Source organism: Sinohyriopsis cumingii, chromosome 18, assembly GCF_028554795.1.
Source record: "Sinohyriopsis cumingii isolate HCF-2022 chromosome 18, ASM2855479v2, whole genome shotgun sequence".
Lineage (NCBI taxonomy): Eukaryota > Metazoa > Mollusca > Bivalvia > Unionida > Unionidae > Sinohyriopsis > Sinohyriopsis cumingii.
In genome coordinates, this window is record NC_142978.1 from 9225812 (window position 1) to 9250897 (window position 25086).

The 25086-nt window shown below is 40.5% G+C and overlaps 1 protein-coding gene across 1 annotated transcript; it reads right to left on the reverse strand.

Annotated features, from left to right (window-relative positions):
• Positions 1–18826: 18826 nt before the first annotated feature.
• Positions 18827–22926, reverse strand: LOC149776047 (UPAR/Ly6 domain-containing protein rtv-like). The gene is made up of 3 exons (XM_089942269.1): positions 22769–22926; positions 22076–22207; positions 18827–19161 (listed from the first exon to the last, which is right to left on the reverse strand). The coding sequence occupies exons 1-3, from the start codon at positions 22827–22829 to the stop codon at positions 18980–18982; spliced, it is 375 nt and encodes a 124-aa protein (XP_089798395.1). The 5' UTR covers positions 22830–22926; the 3' UTR covers positions 18827–18979.
• Positions 22927–25086: the final 2160 nt, after the last annotated feature.

The following is a 25086-nucleotide window of genomic DNA, read 5'->3' on the forward strand; positions in this document are numbered from 1 at the left end:
TCCATGTCCCCGCCCAACATGGCAAACAATTCAGGACAAAATAAGAAATGCCCCTCAGGAAATTTCATCAGGAAGCGACGAGCTGTTTTGTGATACTCCAGGGTAACACTTTTATTGACACTCTCCAAAGATTTCAGAAACACGACATTAAACCTGGAGGCTATGGTGCTGACCAAATGTTGACCACTAAAATAAGAGCCTGCGGAAATGAACAAGTGATAGTCGGTCCACTTTGGATTTTTTGTGTTAGGGGTTTTCTTGTCATATTTGCTATGGGTATCCAAGTACAGTTGCATTTGTTCGTCATGAACTTCCACCGTAAAAGAATTTTGATTGGGAAGGACATTGTGGACTTGGGTCGGGTGAATGATTTCCACTAAAGCCACTTCCCAATGGGCTTCGTGATCTAATGGGATGGTCTGAGGTAATTTGGCTGTGTAACAGCACAACGTGTTCTTGGGAAACACCTCCATGGAACTGTCACTGGGTAAGGTTAAGTAAAACTGGTTTTGGTGACTCATAATTCCAGAGTTCTGTGGGTGTCCGAGGGGTTACTGGACGTCAGAGGCGTGTCTCCGCTCAAAATGGGGTTATTGTTGTTGTTGTTCGAGTGGTGACTGACACTGGCACTGGACACAAGGTTCCCGTTGTTCCCGTTCGAGGATAATTTCAGGGAGGGATTGGGAAGCAGATAACCGATGCAACTGCTTAATAAAATGGTCCACAATTGTTTGTCTCCTTGTTGCAAACTCAAATTGGCGATGGCTGCCCCGATGACACAATACACCACGAAGATTTGGCAGAAAAAGACGATTTGCGTTTTAGGCACACGTTCTCCACACCACACCCACAAAGGTTGTTTTTGTAAATCTTGCAGAGAAGAACTAGGTGAAGGAGTGGTCGACGTAGCTGCGTCTGTGTGAAATGGGCATGATGGTCACTTCTTTTCATAGTCGATGACTTGCGAAGCGTCGATCCAAGAATCAAAACTGGGCGGATATCCTTTCCAACGTACTTTGACTTCTTTGACACGTCGTTTGCCCACTTTACGGGTTCTGCTTTCGAGAATGCTTTCGATGTCGTACACGTCGTCTTCTTTTTTGGTGACACCTTGTAACTCGGGCAAATAAAACGTTCCTTTGAGCACTTCTCCGTTCATGTCTTCCAATTTATAGACGGCAGGATGACGGCCATGCACTCGTCCAGTGACACGAAACAATTCGGTCGTCCAGTTAGGTAAGTAACCTTTGTCGAAAGTGCGTTTGGTTTTGCCAATGCGCACCCAATCTCCTACGGTCAACTCTCCACTTTTCTTGGGGACAGCCCTCGTCGGGGACATACCAAACAGGCGCTCAAACACCAACACTTCGTTGTCGAGAGTCACCTCTTGCGGGGCACGTCCAATGCTTCGATAGTAAGATTGGTTGTACGCTTGCACCAGGTGCGGTAAGATGTCGATGTACTTCAGAGTGTGGTGATGCGTAAAATATTTCCACATGCGTTCTTTCAAAGTGCGTTGAAAACGTTCCACGATGCTGGCTTTGGTTTCGGGATTCTCGGTGGTGAAAAAGTGAATGTCACGTTTCTTTAATTATTTTTGGAAAGCTTGGTTCAGAAATTCGGTACCTTTGTCCGTTTGCCATCGAAGAGGGTGACGACCGCTTTGTTTCAAAACCAGTTGCAGGGCTCGCACTAACTCGCTGCTCGATTTGGAAGTCAAGGGCACGACCCAGGCAAATTTGGAAAAGACGTCGATGACACAAAACAGATATTTGTAGCCACGATTGTAGCTGACCAAATGAGAGACATCGGCTAAATCGGCTTGCCATTGATGATCGATGCCTTTCACTCGGGTGCGACTTCTGGCAAACTTGCGTCGAATGGGTTTGTGTAAAGTGTAGGTAGCTTGTTCTTGTAACCATCGTTGCACTTGAGGTAAACGGAGACTTTTCAGTCGAGTTTTGGCAGCACGATACAATTTTTGAACTCCTGCGTAACCTTCAGGATGGGAGGGATCGTAGTAAATGCTGGCTAACACCTTCTCCATTTTTTTGTTTGTTAATAAGTCACCCACTCTTCGGTGATGCTACTTTGGGTGGGACGAAAGGGTGGTTTGGAAACGGATTTACGTGTCCGATGGGCTACGGGAGTAGAAGTCGAAGGTAGTGGTGGTGGAGGTGGCAATTGAATGGCTTTGGTCTTCTTTTCTATTTTCACTTCTGGTTTCCCTTCTTTCTTTTTCACTTCTGTCGAAGGAGGAGTGGACATCATCTTTTTAACCCAAGCTTTCATTTCTTCTCGTTGGGGTGTGGGGGACGGGGTCAACAAGGATGTGCAAGCTTACTTGAAATGGGAGCTGCTGACGGTGTTTGAAACGCTTCTCGCATCTCTTCTTCCTCAGGTCTTCGTGGGGTAGCATCTCTGGTGACCCCTGGGGATGGTAGTAGTGGTGGTGGTGATAGTGATGATGGTGCTGGACTTTTCATTAAGGTCTTAAAATCTTTCAGAGTGGGTAGAGCTGTTTCGTCTAAAGCTTTCTGGTGAAAGAGTTGCAGTCGTTGCAAGAGTTGACCGTACTTTTGCGATATTTCTGTTTCGGACAAATCTTGGCGATCCATCAATGATTGCAATTCGTGTTGTAACTGGGACATCTCGCTCAAATTGGGATTGGGAGGTCAATGCGGGGTGCGTTGTTCTTGCCAACGATGGTATTCCATCCATCGTTTGTGAGGCACTAAAGCTAGTTTTCGTCCTTCCATTGGGTTGTCAGGGGTCGATTCTGAGATCTTGGGACTTCCGAGGGCCTTTTTATCTTGCACCCACCAGTCCTTCCAACATGGTTCCCAAGACTCCTTTCAGCAATGGACCTAACAAGAGGGGTAAAATGCCTCCACGTTGGACCAACATCTTCTTTTGACGAATGGGAATTTTCTTTTGAACCAGTTGGCGAAGAACGTGACGAAGTTTGCCTAAGCATTGTTTCTGGTGTTTGGACAAAGGGATCGTGCCTTTCAAGACGTTCAAACAACATTCGCACATGGTATCGATGACCTCTTTGGAGGCTGATTGAATGAGTTTTTTTCGTAGAGGTGGAGAAGCTTTGGACAGGACAGATAACATGTCCCCATGTTTGACTAAACGAGGAGGCAGTCCTTTTCTTTTCTTTCCTTGGGGCTGTTTAGAAGAGGGATGTTTTCTGGAGGGTGACATCTTTGAGTCTTCAGCAGCAAAAACACTGATACCCCGACTTGGTCACAGGCCTTTTTTATACTGGAACGCGTCGCCACTGGTTGTCTTTACGGCGTATCAACTTCAGGACAGGCATGACACGTCGTACAGGGGTACGCAACGGACTAAATCGATCCAGTTCTTGCTTGGACAAATCCAGTAAACTTTGTAACATGCCCGATCTTTCTTGGACTTTGATTTTGGGAGAAGGTACTTTGTAAGCAGCGGCCACTGCCGCTAAATTGGAGGGACCTGCCACTGGGGAAGTTCTTGTTGTTATCAACGGAGATGTTCTTGGTGTGATCAACGTCTCCAAGTACTCTTCAGTTCTTGGTGACATCAACGGGGAAGTGAATGAACCTGAGGCTACCGGAGACGCGGAAACCGCCTTTGCAGGTCGTGGTTTGCGAGTGTAAAGTTGCGTCCTGGCCGAAGTGCCTCTCTTACGACTAGTTTTCTTCTGTGGACTTTTCTTTTTCTGGGGTCTTTTTCTCTGTTTCTTTTTCTGGGAGCTTCTTTTCTTTTTCCGGGCTTGTGACTGGTAAGAGGAGGGTCCCGCCACTGGAGAAGTCCTTGGAGACACGGGTCTCCTTGGGGACTTGGTCTTGACACCGTGGCTCTTTTTCTTCTTCTTGGAGCTTCGTTTGACTTTTTTCTTGGGGAGAAGTTTGGGAGCATTAGGATCCCATCTTAAGAGAGAGCGAATGATGACCCCTCCTAGAGTACCGCTCCCTCCAGGTTTCAAAATGATTTGTTTTTTGGTTTGAGTATCGATGCGAGGATCGGCCAGTTGGGTCAAAGCGACTTTGTTTTGATCAAAAAGGCGTTTGGTTTGATGAGGAATCTGAATGATCCCTTGGAGTAATTGACGTGCTGTCACCGTGAACCATCGCAAGACTTCTTTGAGACTAGCTTCTAAGACACGAGCCCGTATTTGTGGATTTTTTTCCTCGACTGATGCCATACAAGGCACGAATCAATTTGACGGGAAGATGCGACTGAATGGACGTCATGTTGACGTTGTGTGAGACAGACGAAAAGGGTCTGAGGTTTTTATAGATTTTTTGTGGAATGAAGTTAAGTCGAGGACGGAGACGTGTACAGGACAGACCCTCCGTCTTGGCACCAGTGGTGAAACAAGTGGGTACGAAATCGCAAATACTCGGGGGTCGTAGGTTTCAAATCGACGAGTAAATAGGCGTGTGGAGTTTGAGTGGCATCGTCGTACGCCTGAGTCAGCCAAGGCGTCCCTAACTGTTTGGCTAAGACTTGCACTTGCGATTTATCTCGAGGGCTTTTAAACAAGACCACGTAATGCGCATTGAGACTGATGGTGCGATGGGCTTTACTTTGTTGAAACAAATTTTGAGTGATGTAAACGACACTGGCATTACGATGATGCCCTTTGCGCGTGAACCACAGTTTAATTTCTTCTTCGTCTTCTCCTAACATGTCGTCAAAAATGACCAAATGGGTTTGACGGGAGTCAGATATGATGCCGTCGTCTTCTTCAGGAATGCCTTCCACAAACACGATGGAATCGCCTTGACTTTCTCGCAAGAGGCTGTACGCCGATTGCCACTCTTTGTAACACCACACGATGAGCTGAGGTGGTCGATCGATCAAATGATGTTTATGTTCGATCAAGCGTTTGACGAATTCGGTTTTGCCTGAACCGCTAGGTCCAGCAATGAGCATGTTAAAGGGATGGCGAAGATACAGAGCCTCCCAACTGGCACGATCTAAGTGTTCGTCGATGACTTTGACAGTAGAGGAAGAGGGAGCAGAGACAGCAGAGGTAGCCATAGTGTTAGGAATGTCACTTGTGACACGAAAACAGACATGACAAGAGTTTATATACTTTTTTCAGGACACGTTTATTGAATGTTTTAAACATGAACACGAAAGACAAAAATACATAAAACCCAAAGGCTTAAGTACAACGATAAAAGGCACATGATAACCATCAACATGGAATAAAACACAAGTGTCTGTACAACATGTTTTGGGTAATGGTCTGACCAGTTCTATAGGGGGTAAGGTCACACAAGTGTTCTCCCGAAAGGGTCTTTCAGGCATGTCCACGACAATCCTGTCCTGGGTGACGGGTTCTTCTGGCACTGTCACTAACACAGGTTGAAAAGTAACTTTTTTCCTTCAACAACTCTCTTGCATACTGGGCCACTTCTTGAGTCCAAGCCTCAAAACCCCCTTTTTTCCAGTCACGGACATCTGTCCAATGGGGGTGTAAGTCACAAGCTACACACACATCGTCATACACGTCTTCGGTAGCTAAAAGTTGACGAATCTTTTTTTCCCGTAGAGGTCGAGAAGTATCCAGATGAAAACGCAAGGCTTTGAGCAAAAGAAGTCTTTCGTGACCATTTAAGGCCATTGGGGTGGTAAGTACTGTTCGTAAAGAGTCCACAAGGAATCGGCTGGTAAACAAAATCCCAGAAAACAAGTCACTAAGACACACACCACTTGCCGACCCAAATTGAATGGATACAGTTCTTGTAATAATCGATGGTAATGATCCACGGTTTGAATATGGTCATTGAGTTCCTTCCACGGAATCTGTTCAATTACATATGACATAAGCCATGGCATGGCAGCCTGATTTTATAGTCTCTTTGTTTCGGAAGCAATAAAGGTAATTTCTAACTAGACATCTTCGTTCTCCAGTAGGGAATCTAAATCTTGCATACTGTAATCGAAACGTCAGAGTTTGTCTAGATGTTTCGTCTTCCGCTAAGCAGATTCCATGTAAAATATGTTGGTAATCCTTTAACTCGTCTTCCTCAATACGTTGCACTAGGTGAATCTCGAAGTAACCAAAATTACGAACGTTTAGTTCAGTCACTAACTGAAAGTGTTCAACAAGGTCTGACCATTGAAACAATTTCTGACGAATCAGTCCTCTTATACCATTCAGGTACCAGTGGTTAAAGATCTGGTGACGTAACGGATGCAACTGTTCTTTACGTTTGACTTGTATTTTGACTAGCTCTCGGTAAATGCGTTCTCTCAACTCCACAGGCTAGCCCAAAATGTTCTCTTGTAAAGTATCCATAAGTATATACACTGTTTTTGGAATCCTTGGGTGGTGGCCAATAGCCTCGTTTACCTTTGTGCCTGATGTAATATCCATTCATAATCAGTCTTCTTATACTTTGGAACAGAGCATAATTTAAAAACGGATGAATAACTTTGCGTTTGCGTTTCTCTTGTATTTTGATCAGTTCTAGGTAAATGCGTTCTCTCAACTCCACAGGCAAAACACGAATGTTCTCTAGCAAAGTATCCATGAATAGGTCATGCTAAATCCTCTTTTGTCTGACACAAGAATGTACCGTTTGCACAGACATGGTTTTACTTCAGTGTCGAATTTAAATCGTTTAGTTACTAATTTACACATTACAATTCGTTCAAAAGTTTCCTCTTTCCCTAAGTTGACAGTGTGTGCAAGATGTTGGTAATTCGTTAACTTTTCCTCTGGAATTCGATGCAGTAAGTTTACAATGTAGTAGATAGAATCATCAATAGCAAACCAATCCTTTTTAAAACTAGGGGATCGTTGATCAATGTCTGTCCAATGGAACACTTTCAACTGAATCAGTCCTTGTATAGCATTCAGGTACCAGTGGTTCAAACACCGGTGACGTAACGGATGCAATTGTTCTTTACGTTTGACTTGTATTTTGACCAGCTCTCGGTAAATCCTTTCTCTCAACTCCACAGGCAAAGTGCGAATGTTCTCTTGTAAAGTATCCATAAACAGATTATGGTAAGTTACTTCAATGTCTCGGTCCCACTAAGGGTAAGTAATGACAATTCGGTGACCATCGAGCATGTTCTACTTAGGCCGAATCTTGTGGTTCCCAGCGGTGAAGTGACACACCGCAACTGAAGCACTTGACTTTATCTCCTTCGCCCAAGTAGAACAATCCGGCTCTGGCTAATTCTTCGGGGGTCGGTCCTCCCAGATACTTAGGCCATTTTCCTTTGAACGATTGAAGACGATTTTCAAAGTCGCAGTATTCCGACAAACGCACACGAAACGAATATTCGTCTTTAACAGGTTCGTTTCGATGAGGGTTGGGTGACATGGGCAGGAGTTTGTTCAGGGCTGGATGACATCCGTAGGGAGATAGACGTGAAGGTGAACATCCACCCTTAAAACGAAACCCAGTAAAATGTCCAAGAGGACGAGCGGCATCGCTTTCGCATCCCTCAGGTTTGACACGCACAGCATCACTTTCCATGATAGGGGTAGTGAGAACAAAGTTCCCATGATGCTTTACGGCATCGCTAAGGTCACAGCGTACAGCATCATTCCCATCGCAAGGCTCACAATCGCATTCCACTTCAGAGCCCCCAAACTTGAATTGTGCCTTTCAAAACTTGTTTTGTGTTTCTCTGAAAGTATACATCTTGTTCGCTTGTTCTTGGTAGTCACAATGAACTATCGATCTTGCCTAGGGTTCCTTTTTATATACAGACCAATACCGACGTGTCCATACGGTAAGGGGAAATGATTGGGAAGTAGCACTCGCTTCTGGTACACGATTTGATAGACTTTTTCCAAGGGTCGACTGACGATGTGGTGAGTGGGTTAACGTACAATCTTGTTGGGTTGATAGGTGGTCACTTTAAAGTGTTCATCCTCTCCAGATTGCAAGGCTTCTTTCAATACCCCAAAGTTCACCACTCGACTGGTACGATAATTCAGAGTCAATCCTTTCACTTTACACTTCGTGTGCACTTCTCCTTGTTTGTCCCGGTATTCGTAGCCGTAATTTTATGGACCGCCACTGACGAAATTTAGAATCTTGTCGTCGGGATGCTCGTCTGTCCAGGCTCCTAAACGGTCTCCTTCGATGTCAGGGTGCTGTTGACTCGAGTGATGGATGTAAATGCAACTGTCCGTGTCAAAGTACAGGACGCGTTCCCCTAACAGTTCTAAAGCTTCGTACAATTTTAAGCGAGCATGGGCTGTCACGTAAGCCGCAATGATGACATTTCCAAAAAGGGTCGTCTTGTACAAAGTCCAGATCTTCTTCGTAATTGACCAAGATCAAATCCTCACGAACGACGTCCACGTGTTTCATGTATTTGGTTTTGTCGTGAATCATCTGAAAGTAGCGGGAAGGTTCTGTCAAATATTCCGTCTTGGGTAAACACGGTCGTTGTGCCATTTTACCCCACAAGCAATTTAGCATCACTTTGGCAAACAATCGCCTGCCTTCGTTTTTCTCGATGTGATCTAAAGTAATGCCTTCTTGTGCCCAGTATTTCTCTTTGAATTTTATTTGGTCTTCGGGAGTGTGACACCAGGAAGGATAGCCGCTGGCTTCTTGCTTCAGTTTCAAAAAGGCATCCACGTAGTCGGCGAAAATGCCTTTCTGAGTGGGGTCACCCTTGTGATATTGTTGTGTCTTGGGAAAGTGGCAAATTTCGTACACTTCTAACAGTTGGTATCCCATGTCCAGAGCTTTGAACAATTCTACGCTGACCCAGGTTCCCGTCAAAGCCCGTTCTTCCTGTGTGTGCTGACAAGGTTGGTCTTGGTTACACGTTTCGGCACAAGTACGGCACAAGGGAAACATCAGTTTGCCTTGGCAATGGTGAGGTAAGACGGGATGGTACAAGTCCTTGGGAGGCAAAAATTTGCACTTGATCAAGCCTTCGTATTGTCGAATGTTTTTCAGGTCGATGTGTTCCGTCAACAACTGTGGGTGCCCTGCAGGAAAGCGACAATATTTGCACACGTAGGGATACAGCGAACACACGTCCAAGTATTTCATTTCTTCTCCTTTCTCTTCGTCGGCTTGGTACAGCAAACAGGTGGCATTGGTCCTTCCTCCGTACAAACTATCCCTCGGGTTCAGCGGGTCCATGAACTGGTAACTTTCCACGAAGCGTTTAAATTCGGGATCAGTTTTCAAACGGTGATCGTATTCGCTTTCCCACATTTCCACCACTTGGTATCCTTCCTGTTCTAACTTTAGGCGTCGCTGACAAGTGTCCTGGTACAAGTCTTCCATGGTTCGTTGTAAAAACTGATTTTTAGTGCCACGGTCAGGGTAACAGACGGGACATCCGTGAAATAAGCAACCGTTAAACTCGTACACGATCTTGGGGTTTTCTAAGTCCCAGCCATCGACCGAATGCGTTCCGATGGTCTTTTCGCCCCCTCCGTTGCGGGCATGCTGAATCCATTTGTCTTCCTTGTCGCACAAGTAATGTAACCAGCGTAGGGATTTGACCGAGTATTGACGTTTGACATAGTTGGTCGTTTGAGGACTGATGACAGCTACGGTGTTTTCAGGCATGAATCGTTGCCGGTACGCTAATTAACACGCTTTAGCAATGGTGCAAGCTTCTTTCAAAGGATCGACCCCTCCGTGTTCCATGAACAGTTCTCGAAATTTTCCACAGCAACGTCGTAAAATGTCCACGTCGGAACGACAATACTTTAGCATTTCTTCCTGAAAGTCGAAAGGGTCGGAGGCGTGAGCCTGGTACCAAGCGTAGAAAGCTTCTCGTTGTTCGGTACGCATGTTGTCGGGGTCGTAATAGTGAGCCTCAGGCAAATGGGGTAGAACGGCGTGCTGATTGGCTTCCGTATTGAAAAAGTGTGGAAAGTACCCTTTAGCCATTTCTGTCATTCCAAATGTTTTAGGCATTCGACTCAAAGGCATGGCTAAGTAACTCATCGAATCTTTAAACTGCACTTGTCCCACTTGCATGAAAATGATTTTGGCTCTGTTCAAAGTGACTTTAGGACGTTCGGTGCCTTGTTCCGTATAGTATCTCAAAAGAAACTGTCCATCGTATCCGGAGAAATTGTGAGCCATCACTGTGGCATGACAATGACAATCTCCGTAACGTTCGATGTCCTCTTGGCTCCACGTCTTGTCGATGGGGCCTAAGACCCATTGGGCAAAATCGACTAGCGTGTTCGGTCCCCGAAAGATTTTTTCACGCCCTCCTGGAATCTTGCTGCAGTGAGGGCAATGACTGAAGATAGGTTCTTGAATGTGCTTCTCGCACGCTCGATGAGCCACGCAGAAATTAGGAATGTGAATGCCGGTCTCTTGCATGCATTCGAAATCGCAAAAGATGAAATTGCCTTTCTTCTTGTGTCCATCCTCTTTCTCTTGTTGGGGTTGGTATTTTTGCACGTAGCATTGGTGTTCCAAGTCCACGATGTGGTGACAAATGTGACATTTTTTCTTTCCTGAACATACGTGTGCCTTGGTACTATTGGTACGTAGACCTTGTCCAAACGTAGGGCACAATCTCAGCAGTTGACAAGCACATTTCTGCTGTGAACCTTGCGTCTTCAGATGTTGTTGGTAACAGGTAGGACTGACAAACGTGAGCTGACAAGCTGGACAATGCACTGGTTTTTGCCCTTCGTTCAGACAGGGTGGAGAGGCCAAACATCTTGAGCATTTCCATCCGCAATGTTTGTGTTGCTCTCGCTTTTTATAGCCATAGTCACATTTCTCACAATAATAACCGTATCCCAGGAATCCGGTGATAGTGGTAATGGTATCAAAATGGTCATCGTGATGATAGACGTGAATGTATTTTCCATCCTTAAAGTCTTTCCCTCGAAACAACAGAGGCCCACGCATTTCTTGAGGGTGCACTTTCAAGGTGTAGCGTGGAGCTAGGACATCTTGCAATTTTTGCATTTCAGGAATGCCGCAGGGTGTGTTTTTGGGCAAGTCGGCTTGTTGCAACAGGAGTTCTGCTTCACTTCGTTGTTTGGCTCGGTCCGATTTTCGAATATTCTCCCAGGCTCTTTTCCATTCTACCGTGTCGTTTTTGTTGGCATAGGTTCGTCCCACCACGATAGCCCTGGCTAAACACATCTGGTCTTGAGGGTTGTGAATTTGGACGAGACTTGTTTTGGTGCTGCGAAGCTCGTCCACCAATAACATCTTTTTGCGTCCAGTCCCTTGAGGAGGAGAGATGTGGGTCATGTCCAGTGTGGCTTTACCATCGGTGATGTCAAACTGGTCATTGGATTGTTGTACGTGTTGAATTTTGTCCATGACTTTGGAAGCGGTCAATTCTGCAGGGGTGCTAAACTCGATCCAAACAGAGGATTTCAAACAGTCGTGTTGTATGGAAAGTCTCAAGCGATCGTCTTCTTTGGGTTGACATTGTCGCTTGAGTGTGGTGAGTAAAGAATCCCACACCCCGGTGATGAACCCTTCTACTTTCTCCAACTGTATTTCGGACTTGAAATCTTTAAACTTCACCGTGTATTTGTAAGCCGTGGTTCTAAATTTTCTAGAGGAGCGCTTTTGGATCTCGAATGGAATAATATTTTTCAGGGTTAACTAAGGGTGGTGAACTTTGTTTAGAGGGTTTGGATTCTGGTTCACTCATGTCCTCTTCAAAATCACTGGCATGAATTTGTGCCAAGACTTCAGCTCTGGTACGAGGCGATAGATCACGTTTCTGCCTCTTACTTTCTTCTTCTTTCTTCTCAAATGAATTGGATCGTTTCATCTTGAGTGAAAAACGTCAAATGACTCAAGTTTAAACACCATGGACTAATTTATAGTCATGGCAGACCAGCGTATATAAAAGGGTGTTTGTCTTGTCCTTTCACTATTCATTTCACTCTCAAACCGAGCACAACGATGGAAGAGACTACCCAGATGGAACGTTTCATCAGAGCTTTACGAGGGGTCATTAGAAAATTCTCTTCAGACCAGCCGACGGACTACTCTCCTTCCTTTCGAGATAAAAGTGAAGATACTTGCTATATCTGTCAGAAGAAAGGGCATTGGTCTTCAGAGTGTCCAGACCGTCAAAATAGAAAAAAAGGGGTTAGAAAAGACAAAAGTCAAGATACCTGTTATTATTGTCAAGAAAAAGGACATTGGTCTCCAGATTTCCCAAAAAAGAAACAAGAGGAGTCAAAAGAAAAGAGGGATTCTTCAGAAGAAGAGAAGGATTCTTCAGAGGAAGAAAGCAGCCAGGTAAAGAAATAAAAACAGGAGAAGAAAAGAAGAAGGGATGAAAGTGAGGAGGAAGAGGAGGAAAAGACTGTGACGGTGAAGAAATTCAAACAACAGAGAGACTAAACAATGAGACAGAAGAAGTGAATGAACTTTTTAAAGTGCTCTGTTGTGAATTGTGAATTGGATTGTAAATATTGATAAAAGAATAAATTAGGTATAAAAAGGTAAGTGTCTTTGGGTTTTGATTTTAAAATAAGAACGTACACTCACGCACTCATACACAGACACGTACTATAGGGGTAAAATGGTTATTTTTTTGAGTTATTGGCAATTGAAAGTTTATCTCTTTTCGAGGAATGTGGGTGGCCCTGAAAAGGGCCTTTGGTTATTGGTGTAGGGGTGAGTTTAAGCAATCAACTTTAACTGTCTTAAGCCTTTGCCACGGCCGAGGCCTACTTCTGGACTGCGTACTGTTGATGATGATGATGATGATTTGGTTGAAATCACTAAAGGTGGTACGGTAGGCTTAGTCACAGGGTTGGCGTGTTTAGCTCGGGAAGGTCGCATTCTCTTCGGTCGTAATAAAGAAGTCTGATACATTTGTTTCAGACTTCTTAACTCCGCTAAAACGTCTAACAGTACCGTGACCGTTTGATTTTCACACCCTTGTTTCTTTGTTGTTACTTCTTCTTCTTCTTGTTTTTTTCTTACCTCTTCTTCTTGCTGTTGTTGCTGTAGGAGAAAAGCTTGTTCCGCTTCCTTTTGCTGTTGTATAAATTTCTCCAATTCTTCTCTCTGTCTCTGTCTAAAATTCTCCACGTGCGGTAATGAAGGAGAAGGTGGCGAAAGTTCCGGAACAAATTCTTGCGAGGTAAGAAAATCCACAAAATCCCAATTTACCTCTTCTGAAAGTAAGTCCGGGTTCCCTTGGGCGGTCTCCACTGCTGGTGCACCCCAACTGATCGTTTTCTGAGTTTCCGTCATGTTGAATCACTGTCGCATAGATTGACTGCACACAGGCGCTAGCGAATCTATATAGACCACGTGACGTCACAGAGTGCTCTCTTCGGATTGGATGCGGGCTAACTGAATTTTGTAACGCGTGTTTGGATTGGTGAATGAACTCAATCCGTTTCAATGCTTTCTGCCCTTATAAATAAGCGCAGTTCACTGCATTGATTCACCTGTTCTCGGCGCCTCAACATGTGGACCGACGTACACTCTTCCACCCTTGTGTCAACTATGATGTTCAGGACGGATATACCCATGTATGTCCGATCCAAATGGACAGTTATCCATAGGACAGACACCAGTCTGTGGATACGTAGGATTTACGTGGAGAGGCAAGGATGCCTGAAAAGAGTGTTAGTCTATGGACCTACCATTAGACGAAGCCTAAGACGAAGAAGATGTTGCAGATGCCCTTTATGTTAAGGGCATATTAACATAAACCCAAAGGCCCTTTTCAGGGCCACCCACATTTCTCGAAAAGAGATAGACTTTCAATTGCCAACCCCATTTTTTTAATTTTTTTTTTAATTTTGATTTTATTTTATTTTATTTAATTTTTTAATTTTTAAAAAAAAAACAAAAAAAATCCCATGTTCAATTCCCCTTGTCCCTAGAATTGCTTTTTTTCTCCCATGTTAAATTTCCCTTGTCCCTAGACTGACCCAAAATAGATTCCCATGTTAATTCCCCTTGTCCCTAGAGTGTCCAAGCAATTTTTCCCATGTTAAATTTCCATTGTCCCCAAAGTGTCCCAATGTGTTTTTTAATGGTAAGTCCCATTGTCCCTAGGGTGTCCCCATTAACTACTGGGAACATTGTATTCAGAATTAAAGAACAACACTAGCTGTGATTGGTGCATTATGTAAGAGTTGTATTTTCTGTTTGGCTTTAAAAAAAAGTTGAGCCTCTTGGCAACATGTGAGTTCGTGTTAATTTCTATCTAGGTCATATTTTGTATTTTTTATGATTTTTTGAAAATATGGTACACATGGCTGAAAATGTGCTTGTTGTGACTAGATAACTCTTACCACTGTCTAGTTCCAGTAGAGTTATCTCTCTTAAATACAATAGAGTACCTGGTTATGACATTGTCAAATTGAGAATCTAGCATTGTTCTCTATGACAGTGTGTGACATGCCTGCTCAAGTAGGATAGAAAGTATATTTATTTCACAAAACATTAGCATTGAGGTATATGGAAAAACAATTGGTACCGTGATACCTTGAACTGCACACGGACGGCTTGATCTTTGCAAAAGCATGATAGGTTTCAGATTTTGAGTAAAATGGGGGACAGGACATGAAAATCTTGGGTCTAATATGCACCCCCTCCCAAAAAAAAAAAAAAGAAATCCATTTTCGCTCCAGTGCACATGCGTGGATGAAATAGGCAATCGAAAAGAACGTCTTTTGGGCATCTCAAGCATCCGGTTACATGAAAATCTTTCAGAAATAGATGTGGTTGGAATGGATACATTTAGAAAATGCGTTTCTTACCCTAATTTTAGGCACAACTTCCAGGAGCGGTGTGATATGGTGATAGACACTATGCAACTGTATAACTTAAGGTGGTGAGAGAGAATAGTTACTGTATACAACACTCTCATGTATATGAAAAATATATACATGACACTAACTGAGTACGATATATTTAGGCATCGTTTGTCAGAACAACAAAATACTACCATAGAGACAAAGGGAAAAGCACAGACTACGTATTACAACCATAATGAGAACTACTCTCTCTCTCTCTCTCTCTCTCTCTCTCTCTCTCAGATTTATGAGAAATAAAGATAGTTATGATGTAAGAAATACTACTTCTATATAGTAATAATACTGTAATTATAAATCAAACCTTTAAGATGTGTATTAGTATTAAGATATACTTTGATTGGTCAGTATCAAAGTATGTACTTGGTAGAGCTGGGTAAGAAGACCATTTTGTATCGATGTTTTTTGGAACATTCCGATTTACGTATCATGGTATACCGCAGTTATATTAGGGACCAACACTTACCTTTTCTGGGCCAGGGGCCTGTTATTTTTTTTTTTTTTTTTTGGACACATTTTCCGGCTCTCAAATACCTGAAAACAATATCTTGCTTCCATTTATAGAAAAATAACCTCAAATTATATCCATTATATTATTTGAAAGAAATTAATTATCTTGAGATAAAAGGAAATAAAATATCTCGGTTTGCACGATAATTCTCCACCCCACAACAAAATAAAATAGCTAGTACCTTATAGCAGATGAAGTTTCTATATGTTAATTGTTGCACATTTGGTCATCGGAAAACTGTAACTAATGTGGAATGATTAAGCTTACATTATAGGTGACACCCTGTTAAAGACATTGTGCTGACATTATGGATCTTATTGATACTGTAATAAATTTGGAGTATGCGCATTTGGTTATAGCGCCCCGTTTAAGGAATTCTTAGATTTGTGTGATTACTAGAGTGATTATTGGAAATCGGCGCAATGGAAATATTCCTAGCCCGAAATAATTAGCCAATTACAAGGAACAAACGTCACGGAGTGAAGTGTTAGTGAGTTTCCATGATACCATGGTTCACTAGTAGTGAATACAGGCCAAAACCGAATGAATGTCCCTGTCGTAAGATAGTCCATATTAAAATCTAGTGGTGTACAGTGGTGATGTGACTGCAGTGGCAATATTTACGGTAGGAAACCGGTAAATACACAAAGGAATAAATAAGAAGGGACTCGGCAAATACGTTGCAGTTATAATGGCGAAATGTGCCTGGAAAGCATACAATGACTGGCCTAAGGTGGCGGAGTTAAAATAGTTCCCAGTGTTAGGGGGTAATCGTATATTTTCTAAGGCGTGAACGGCTGAGGTACGGAAACCTGATGAAGATAAACCATGTAGATATGCGGTTGATAGATATTTGGCAGGTTGTTTTATCTGTGGTCTTGCATTAATTAGAGTAAAAATTAAGTATAGAAAGGACACGTCGGGCTTTCTAATTTACAACTGAAGTTGCATGGAAGTCTTTGGAAAGTTGGGGTACACTTATGACAACCGCTCGGTCAAGTAAGAACCCTTGGCATGTAACAATACTAATGGGAAGTTTAGACATAACCTACAGTTTACTAGCTACGCTATTGATGTAATAGGCTGGGAAGCTTTGAGCGGGATGTTAACATCCAGGCAAGATACTTATCAGAGAGAGAGAGAGAGAGAGAGAGAGAGAGAGCACAATGACTCATGACACGAGAAACAAAATATTTTGTGGAGTAGTGAAATAAGGTACAGTTCAGAGAAAACAACTGCTCCCCTGAACATCTTACGATGATTCGCGGTCTTATAAAGGAATAAATTTTTTTAATACACCTCTCTGGTGGCCTAAGTAGTTTGAGCGTCCGCCTCGGATGCGTGAAGTCGCGGGTTCGAACCCCGGTGGAGTCAAACCAAAGACTTACAAAAATGGTACTAACAGCTGCCTCGCTTGGCGCTCAGCATTAAGAGGTTAGTGTTAGGACTGGTCGACCCGGTGTCAGGATAATGTGACTGGGTGGGACATCATGCTACAAGTGTGCGGCATGATGCCATAGTACTAGGCATCACTATAAACTGCCACACTGCAGACATCGTAGCAATATGACTGAAAAATTGATAAAAAAATCCGACTCTCTCACCTCTTGTACTTAACACATTAACTTAGCAAGTAACTAAAAACAACTGCATTTTGTTTTTCTTTGTTTATTTGAAATTTTTTCAAAAGTAGGTTGTGGTCCGAATATCTATCACATCATTTCATTCGGCTGCCATATTGACATAAGTGACACGTGTCAAAAATGTAATTTGAGTTTCATAAATAGAATTATATTTGTAATATTCGAAATGAATTTGTGACGAATGCATCCTTTTTGTAAAAAAAATAATTTGCAACTATTTTGTAAAAAAAAAAAAGACAGGCTTTTAATGGGGGGCGCTCACCAGTTATTATGTACTTTGAGAGAGTGACATATGTAAGGTGAAGTTGTTTGCCTTTGAAACATGCACAGTGGAGAGAATATTGGCATACCTTTATGCTACTTTGACGTAATGTGGCTGACATTTCTTTGGATATTGTACTTATGGAAATTGTACATGATCTAAGTACAGTGCTAACTAAAATGACGCTCCCTTGTGCTAAAAAATCACCCTGAATTAGTATAAAGTACACCATCTTTAGCACATATTAAAATTGGGAAAATAAATTTTGCTAAACTAGACAATATCAGCTTCTGAAAGTGCAATGGATAAATTACCAAATATATAAAATGTTAAACAGTTATCGGCTCTTTTTAATATACAATTTACCTCTAAATTCCAGGAAGTGAAAATGACCAAGTGGAGCTAGCAGTTTTTTTTTTTTCTGAAGTAAGGGCAAGCTGTATACTCTATAACCCAAGTTACACCCATCAAGCATGCACCAAAATAAATGGAATTAAAGGTTCTTGGAACAATACCTAAGATATACAAGGTCTTTTTTAAATAGCCAGTATAGCCAGTGAAGAAACCCGGGGAAATTCTTTTACTTTAAAATTCTAAACCTGTACAAAATACGAAACTGTAGAGCGTCATCTTAAGTCATTAAATTAGTAGCAACAATAATTTCCGTAATTCTGTACTGACAGAAATTACCGATGCCGTTACAGTGAAAAAGTACCGTTGTATCTACCACCGGAAACAAATACTGAGGAAAACCGGTATACCGTTAATACCGTTCACCAAACTTCACACGTTCCGGTGTTTTCTCAAATCTGATCTCTTCTATTTAAGCATTATGTGATTGCAGACTACAAATAAGATTTACATACCTCCAAGACTGCAGAGCTTTACAAGGTGCAAAAACTACGCACTCCGAAAATGAAGATTTGACAGTGGAAGTGCTCCAATAAGCATCGGCAGTAAAAACACATATTAACACACTGTTTTTGAATGAATTGTGCTTAGTTTTAATTAATTCCAAGGGATGACTGGTTTAAGTAAGCCATGAAAATGAACAAATTAAGTGGGATACGTGTTTAGAACTACATACTTGACCTCTGAGTTGGTCAGCGTTTGGATAATATCCCAAGGTGGGCAGTACATCGCCAGACAGCAGAGTTGCTTACTGAGCGATAATGGCTATAGTTTACCATTCACCTCTAGTACTTTTTAACTATCTACCTTGGCAACTTCCATTGTGTCATTGTTAATCAGGCCAACTCATCACGCGAGTTATTAAATACTCATTTAATCCTGCTCCCTCTTTTTATGTCAGTGATCCAGGGGTCGTAATCCAAATTCGTTGCATAATACATCAGGTACCCTCACGTAATAACTTCATGTCCTAAGCTGGGCTATTAAAATTATACCACCATAATTGTAAAGTTTGCTTTTTTAAACCATTCCAGGGACGGGAGTCTTGGGAATATTAAACTCTTCTCATTTGATGGTTATCTCATAAAAGGCCGTGTCTCTGTAAGCATGACACAAGTTATATACAAAAGAAGACAACTATGACTAAATATAAAAAGTCGTTTAGGTTTGGAAAGAATTGTAATATATAGGTGAAAATTTAACAGAAAAGACAAAGTAAATTTTATAAGCAATTAACTTTACTGACAATGACAATACATACCACCCCATCGCTATTATGTATTTATTTTGCAAACAGATCATCATGGAAGAAATATTTGTTTCCAGACATAAACATTCTAACACAAAAAGTTTGTACTGTTGATTTGTTTAATTCAGAACAGGCCAAGGTAGATGACAATCGATGACATCATGACAACGAAAGACCCTCCCATCTTAAGTACTCCATTGCAAAGGTTACCACTGCACATGCAAACTTTAACTTTGACTCCATCGATAGTTTGATCCTCGCATTTATTCTGAGATGCCACACCAGGAAGACAGCCTCGTATGACAGCTGAAATCCAAAAGGTTAATCAGGTTAGACAGTTAATGAATGACGAGTATAATATATATATATATATATATATATATATATATATATATATATATATATATATATATATATATATATATGTGTGTGTGTGTGTGTGTGTGTGTGTGTGTGCGTCAGATAATTATCTTCCTATCTAGCCCCCCCTCCCCTCTAAACACACAAACACATAGATAATAATATAAGACATACACGGAAGAATTCTTCCGGCTCGCTGGATCTGCCACAGGCAGTTTCGCCAGCAACATTGACACAATCACAGCAAAAATCTTGAACGGAGTTTTTCTGGCTCACCGTTTCATAATAGTATCTTCAATTTTCATTGATGTATTGTGAAATGTTTCCTAATATTAATATTTTGTTGTGTTTCGTTGGTACATAACATTCCTTTTTCTTTAACAAACCTAGTTGTACAGACTGAATAAGAAATACCCCATGTACTCGCAATACCGTAGGAGTAAGCAGCGTGTATCAGCGCGGTGTTCAGTTTGCATTCACAACATAAACAACCTGTACAAATGCTCAATAGAACGTGGAAACCATTCTTTGTTTTTGTTTCATCTGTGTTATTTCCATACCATAACACTAATTAATATGCTTGTTTTAGGCAAATACTAACATGGTTATTGACTGAGTATTATAAATTATTGAGCCCTCGTTCACGTGGAGTAAACTTCACAAGTTCCAGTGTTTTCAAAACTGATGACAACTATTTCAGGCATTATAGGATTGCGGATTACAGAAGAGATTTACTTACTTCCGAATTTGAAGAGTACCTTAACATCGTGCAAAACGTCGCACATCCGAAAATGAAGATTTGACAACGGAAGTACTCCAGTAAGTATCGGTTATTTTACTCTTTGCAAAAACACATATTAATGTACTTTTTGGGAGGAAAGAATTATGCTTAGTTTAAAATTACTTTCAAAATATATATTAGACTCACTTCAATAAGTCATGAAAACTCACAAAGTAATGGTGTGTTTGGAACTAATTTGCTGCTCTTTGCATACAGACGTGACATCTAAGTTGGTCGGCGTAGAGATAAAATCCAAATCTGGATAGTAAATCGACACATAGCAGATCGCTAATTTAGCGGCTATGTCGCAGAGTGCATGTGGAGTAGTATGCCTTCTCAAGCGTGGGCCTTCCGTGCCAAATGACCTTGTGCCCACTATTTTTCTGTGCTCAGCTAATAACACGTACTTATTGCAAAATCAAACGCAAACACTAATCTGTTGTTGCAAGCGTTTCTCAAGATTGCGACTTTTTACTGAGACAATATTTGACTGTTATTTTACTATAAGCAATGCACAAAGAAAGATCTGCTAATGTATCAAGAGTTATGAAATGTTGAGGGCACTTTGCATTAAATCAAAGAAATTTTCCCCCAAATTTGAGTTTTTATGTCAATTTAGTTCAGAGCTACTATACATTCCTCATATTATAGTCGAGTACGTAGGATTAATTACTATGCAACATTAGGACATTTACTATAACCTTTTTTGAGTCAGTTAATAGTTTCATTCATCTAAATGGGTCCTAAGTCCAGCCAATCATAATTTATTCTTGATAGTCCTTACTAGTGGTGCCGTCATTGATAACGATGTTAAATGTTAAAACTTTATTCTTCAGTTAAAAAAAAGCTAAATTTAAATTTGATCTAAATCCAGTCAGTGTTTTCTGAGTTATCCAAGCGTAAATTTACTGCATGTTCCGTATAATTTAGCTTATTATGTGGGAGCATATCTATTTGTGCTCCCAAGTGCTCACCCGTACTTGATACACACTCACATATAGGGACAGCTGTTGGCCCTTCTATTGTTTACAGGCTGTCGGCCCTGTTATTGTTTACAGACTGTTGGCCCTGCTGTTGGTTACAGGCTGTTGGCCCTGCTATTGTTTACAGACTGTCGGCCCTGTTATTGTTTACAGACTGTTGGCCCTGTTATTGTTTACAGACTGTTGGCCCTGCTATTGGTTACAGGCTGTTGTCCCTGCTATTGTTTACAGACTGTCGGCCCTGTTATTGTTTACAGGCTGTTGTCCCTGCTATTGTTTACAGACTGTTGGCCCTGCTATTGTTTACAGGCTGTTGGCCCTGCTATTGTTTACAGGCTGTCGGTCTACTATTGGTTACAGGCTGTTGGCCCTGCTATTGTTTACTGGCATGTTTGCTTGTCAAGATCAATACGTAGAACTATTAATAGCCCTCATTGGTAATACGCAATGATATAAGAAACATAAAGTAGGGTCGATTCAAATGTTGTAATTTTAAATCGCATGATGTTTAAGATTATATTCTATTAACTTCTATGAAGGCATTGTAATGGAAAGACATCCGCTTAAATTACAGAACATAGAACGTATGGCATTTAATGTCATTTCCTACTCGTTGAGTCTGAAATAAACAAAAATAAGGGTACTATATGTTCCCCAGAGAAATTGTCTATATTGAGTGCATTCATGGAGCCACACCCAAAACAAACAAGCAAAACAATAACACCAACCCCACCCCAAACAAAGTGCATCAGTTATACAAAACACTCGATGTAAAAGCTGAGATATATGACAGACCCTTGATGAAAATCATATGATTTGTATTCTACATGTACATCAATTTATCAACACAACATCATAAACGTATCTGTTCCCTGTGATCAAATGATTTTTTGTTATCTAATTCAACGAGAGAGATCGCATTGCAATATACCGTAATTGGATGAATTTTCTTTGAAGGAAAATTTTCACAGAGCCTGTTTTCTGTGCATAAAATGGGTCTGAGGACGTAAGACATTCACACCGCTATTGTGGAAAGCTGTCCAGATTTTCAAAAGTATAACACACGCATATCTAGAATCAAATATCTGTTACAAACCTCCAGAACTTTTGTTCTTTCCTTTGGTACAGAGTCCTTCACACGGGATCTTGGAGACTCCGGCATTTTTATCAAACGTGTCTTTGCATCTGTTGTCCGAAAATCCACATTCGTAACATTCAATGCCGTTTGCTATAAATATAGACATATAACCAAGAAAATGTACGAAAAGTTGCACAAACAGTTTGAAAATTTTAATAACGTCAATTCGTCGAAACACATTATTTACATGACAAATAACAAACAAAACGAAAAAAGGAAAGGAAAAGAAAGAACAATAAAGTACACAGGAAATAAATATGCAATGAACTCGTTTGAGTGATATATAAATACATTAAAAGGATATATATATATATATATATATATATATATATATATATATATATATATATATATATATATATATATATATATATATATATTAGGATAGAAAAATAAATAGCTATTCAAAATAATTAAGTAGTGATTAAATGAATAAATACTGATATGTGAGTAAATAAACGTATAAATAAATGTTAATTTATTTAGTTTTATTTTTTATTTATTTATTTACAACAGTCTTAATATATTGCTTGAATGAAAGTAAATATTAGCATGATTAAAAGAGAATGTTAACAGCAAAATATTCACCTTATAAACACCTTATTTCACTGAACTGAGTGGTATCCGAAGTTTAAAGAAATATTACATTACCTGATTGCAGGGACACAACAATGCCAAATAGAACCATGCACATGACACCAAACTTTTCCATTTTTAACGGAGATTGGCTGTACAGACTTCAATATGGTAATGTAAATTGCAGTTAAGTAGTCTTCAGCTTGAATATACTGTGTGGAAATTTTCTGTCTACGTATTTATACATACGTTTGGTTTGGTCTCAATAGCCTATAAGATTCTTCAAGGATTTGATAAAGTCAAGTTGTTCATGACTTATTTCCTTCCTATGGTACCGCCATCAATCGAGCTAGGAAGGTGGAATACTTGTTATTGATTGATTGCTGTCTACATCCGGGATCTTATTTCAGATCATGCTTGTTCTTTTGGTATGTATACTATCACTTATGAATGAACAACTTCGAGGAATAATCTGTCTTTTTTGTCAGTATGTATGATATCACTTGTAAATGAACAAATCTTAAAAGACAAATGAGGTTATTTATGTTTGAAAATCTGAGGAAAATGACCAAAAAAAAATGGTTGGAGCCAACAGATATAGTAAATTCTCGTTACAAGGACATGTATTGCATTCAGACAAGTACAAATCAGAAGCTTCACCTCATAAATATTAGCAACAATTTGTCTTTGGTGTTATAATTATACTTAGAGTCATAAAGCTAGTGGTCATTACGAAAGTAGTCATCAAATGCTAAAGGGAACAACTCATAACGCTAGTGGTCATTACGAAAGTAGTCATCAAATACTAAAGGGAACAACTCTTGCAGTTAGCAAACTATCATGCTTAGGTTTAAATGAAACACTTTACCGTCAACTTGGAAAACTGCATTTGTTAGGCATATTATTACTAGAAAAGGAAGACAAAAGTGGTCATTCAATCTACCAGCCTCTTTCACTTTTGAATTGCGTATGAAATATTCCTGAAAGAATAATGTTTATATAATGTTTATATATCAGGCCTCTCGCCGGCATTTAAAAAAATGAACGGCCTTTCGAGCAGCGCATAGGTGCTCGGGTAGTAGATTTGTTAATGTTTACAATAAATCTGTATATTCCAGCATATTATATATTTTTGAACAGGTCGTTGTTGAATTAGTTTATACCAAGATTATTTCCAATTTACTTCTCCACTAAACTAACAGTATCTACTTTTCATTGATAAAACTAGAAGGAAGGGAACTTTCCACCATTAATGTTACTATATTTAATGCCTTCGAGGGATCCCCTGCTAATTTTTGCCAAACACCCAACAACTGGCCTAAAAGTGATGTCGTTTCACTTATGGGGAAATTAAACCCGTAGTTAATTTAAAGGTGTTTTGTCTCCGCTTTCTGTCCGTCGAAAGATTTCTCTATTTCATTTCTCCGTTATCTTCGTAATTTAATACAGTGTCCTTAAAAAACATTGCAATTAGAAACTGGCTGGGGTGAATCTTAGTCTTAACTGTTATGTCGGTTACAGTCATCTTTAAAATAAAATTAAAAATTAAAATTAAAATAAATAGCATAGCAACATACTCCCCCCCAAAAAAAGAAACAAACACCAAAAAACAAAAGACAGACCAAAAATCAAACTAAAAACAGAACACAGAACTCCTTACAAACAAGGAGAACCACTACATGGTATCTTAATACAACACGATATTGTATTACACACACTAGAAGTGTTATTAAACGTTAACAAAATTTGCAAGTGGTAACTAAGTTAATGCCTAATACCATGATTGTATCTGGGTCATTTTTATGAAGATTAAAGGAGCATCTAATAATTTAATGGTAAGATATTTGGGACGATTTATGCATTATACCTGAACGAAAATATGCTCGGGTTTCGATACCGCGTACAGCATTTGCGAGGGTGGTTTATTTTCGTCAATAGGGGCAGGGTCCAGCTTTAATGTACAAATTTAATGCCGCAATTAGCGACCTAGTATAAAAAATCATAAAAAAATCAAATACACAAGAGAGGTCAAAAAGCTCCATATTTTGGATACCTATATTAAAACAAAGCATAAACATATTATCCACTTGACCAAAGAAGTCAATGGCAGTTCGTAGCAGAAGTTTATGCACCCCAATCCCAAATTTATATCTCCAATTTTCATGTCCGAATGTCATTTTTTATACCATGTGATGCTCACAGTGCAAACACAAGCCCTTTTCCTAGATGACATTTCTGCAAAACAGTGTGTACTAAACAGGCTGATGCAACTGAAAATAGTTGTCATCCAGGCCGTTTTTGAGATATTCTACTTGCCCCAAACCCATGTGTTTACTGCTATGGGAAGCTAGCTCTTCTTCCTAGCCGACTACTGGTATTTCACCATTAACATA

What these genes read in the sequence shown, in the direction of transcription:
- LOC149776047 (XM_089942269.1), bottom strand. Translation starts at nt 22,829, where the DNA reads ATGGAAAAGTTTGGTGTCATGTGCATGGTTCTATTTGGCATTGTTGTG. An exon ending in TGTTGTGTCCCTGCAATCAG is followed by an intron (nt 22,208 to 22,768) that starts GTAATGTAATAT and finishes CTATATTTATAG; the next exon opens with CAAACGGCATTGAATGTTAC. An exon ending in AAAGAACAAAAGTTCTGGAG is followed by an intron (nt 19,162 to 22,075) that starts GTTTGTAACAGA and finishes TTTGGATTTCAG; the next exon opens with CTGTCATACGAGGCTGTCTT.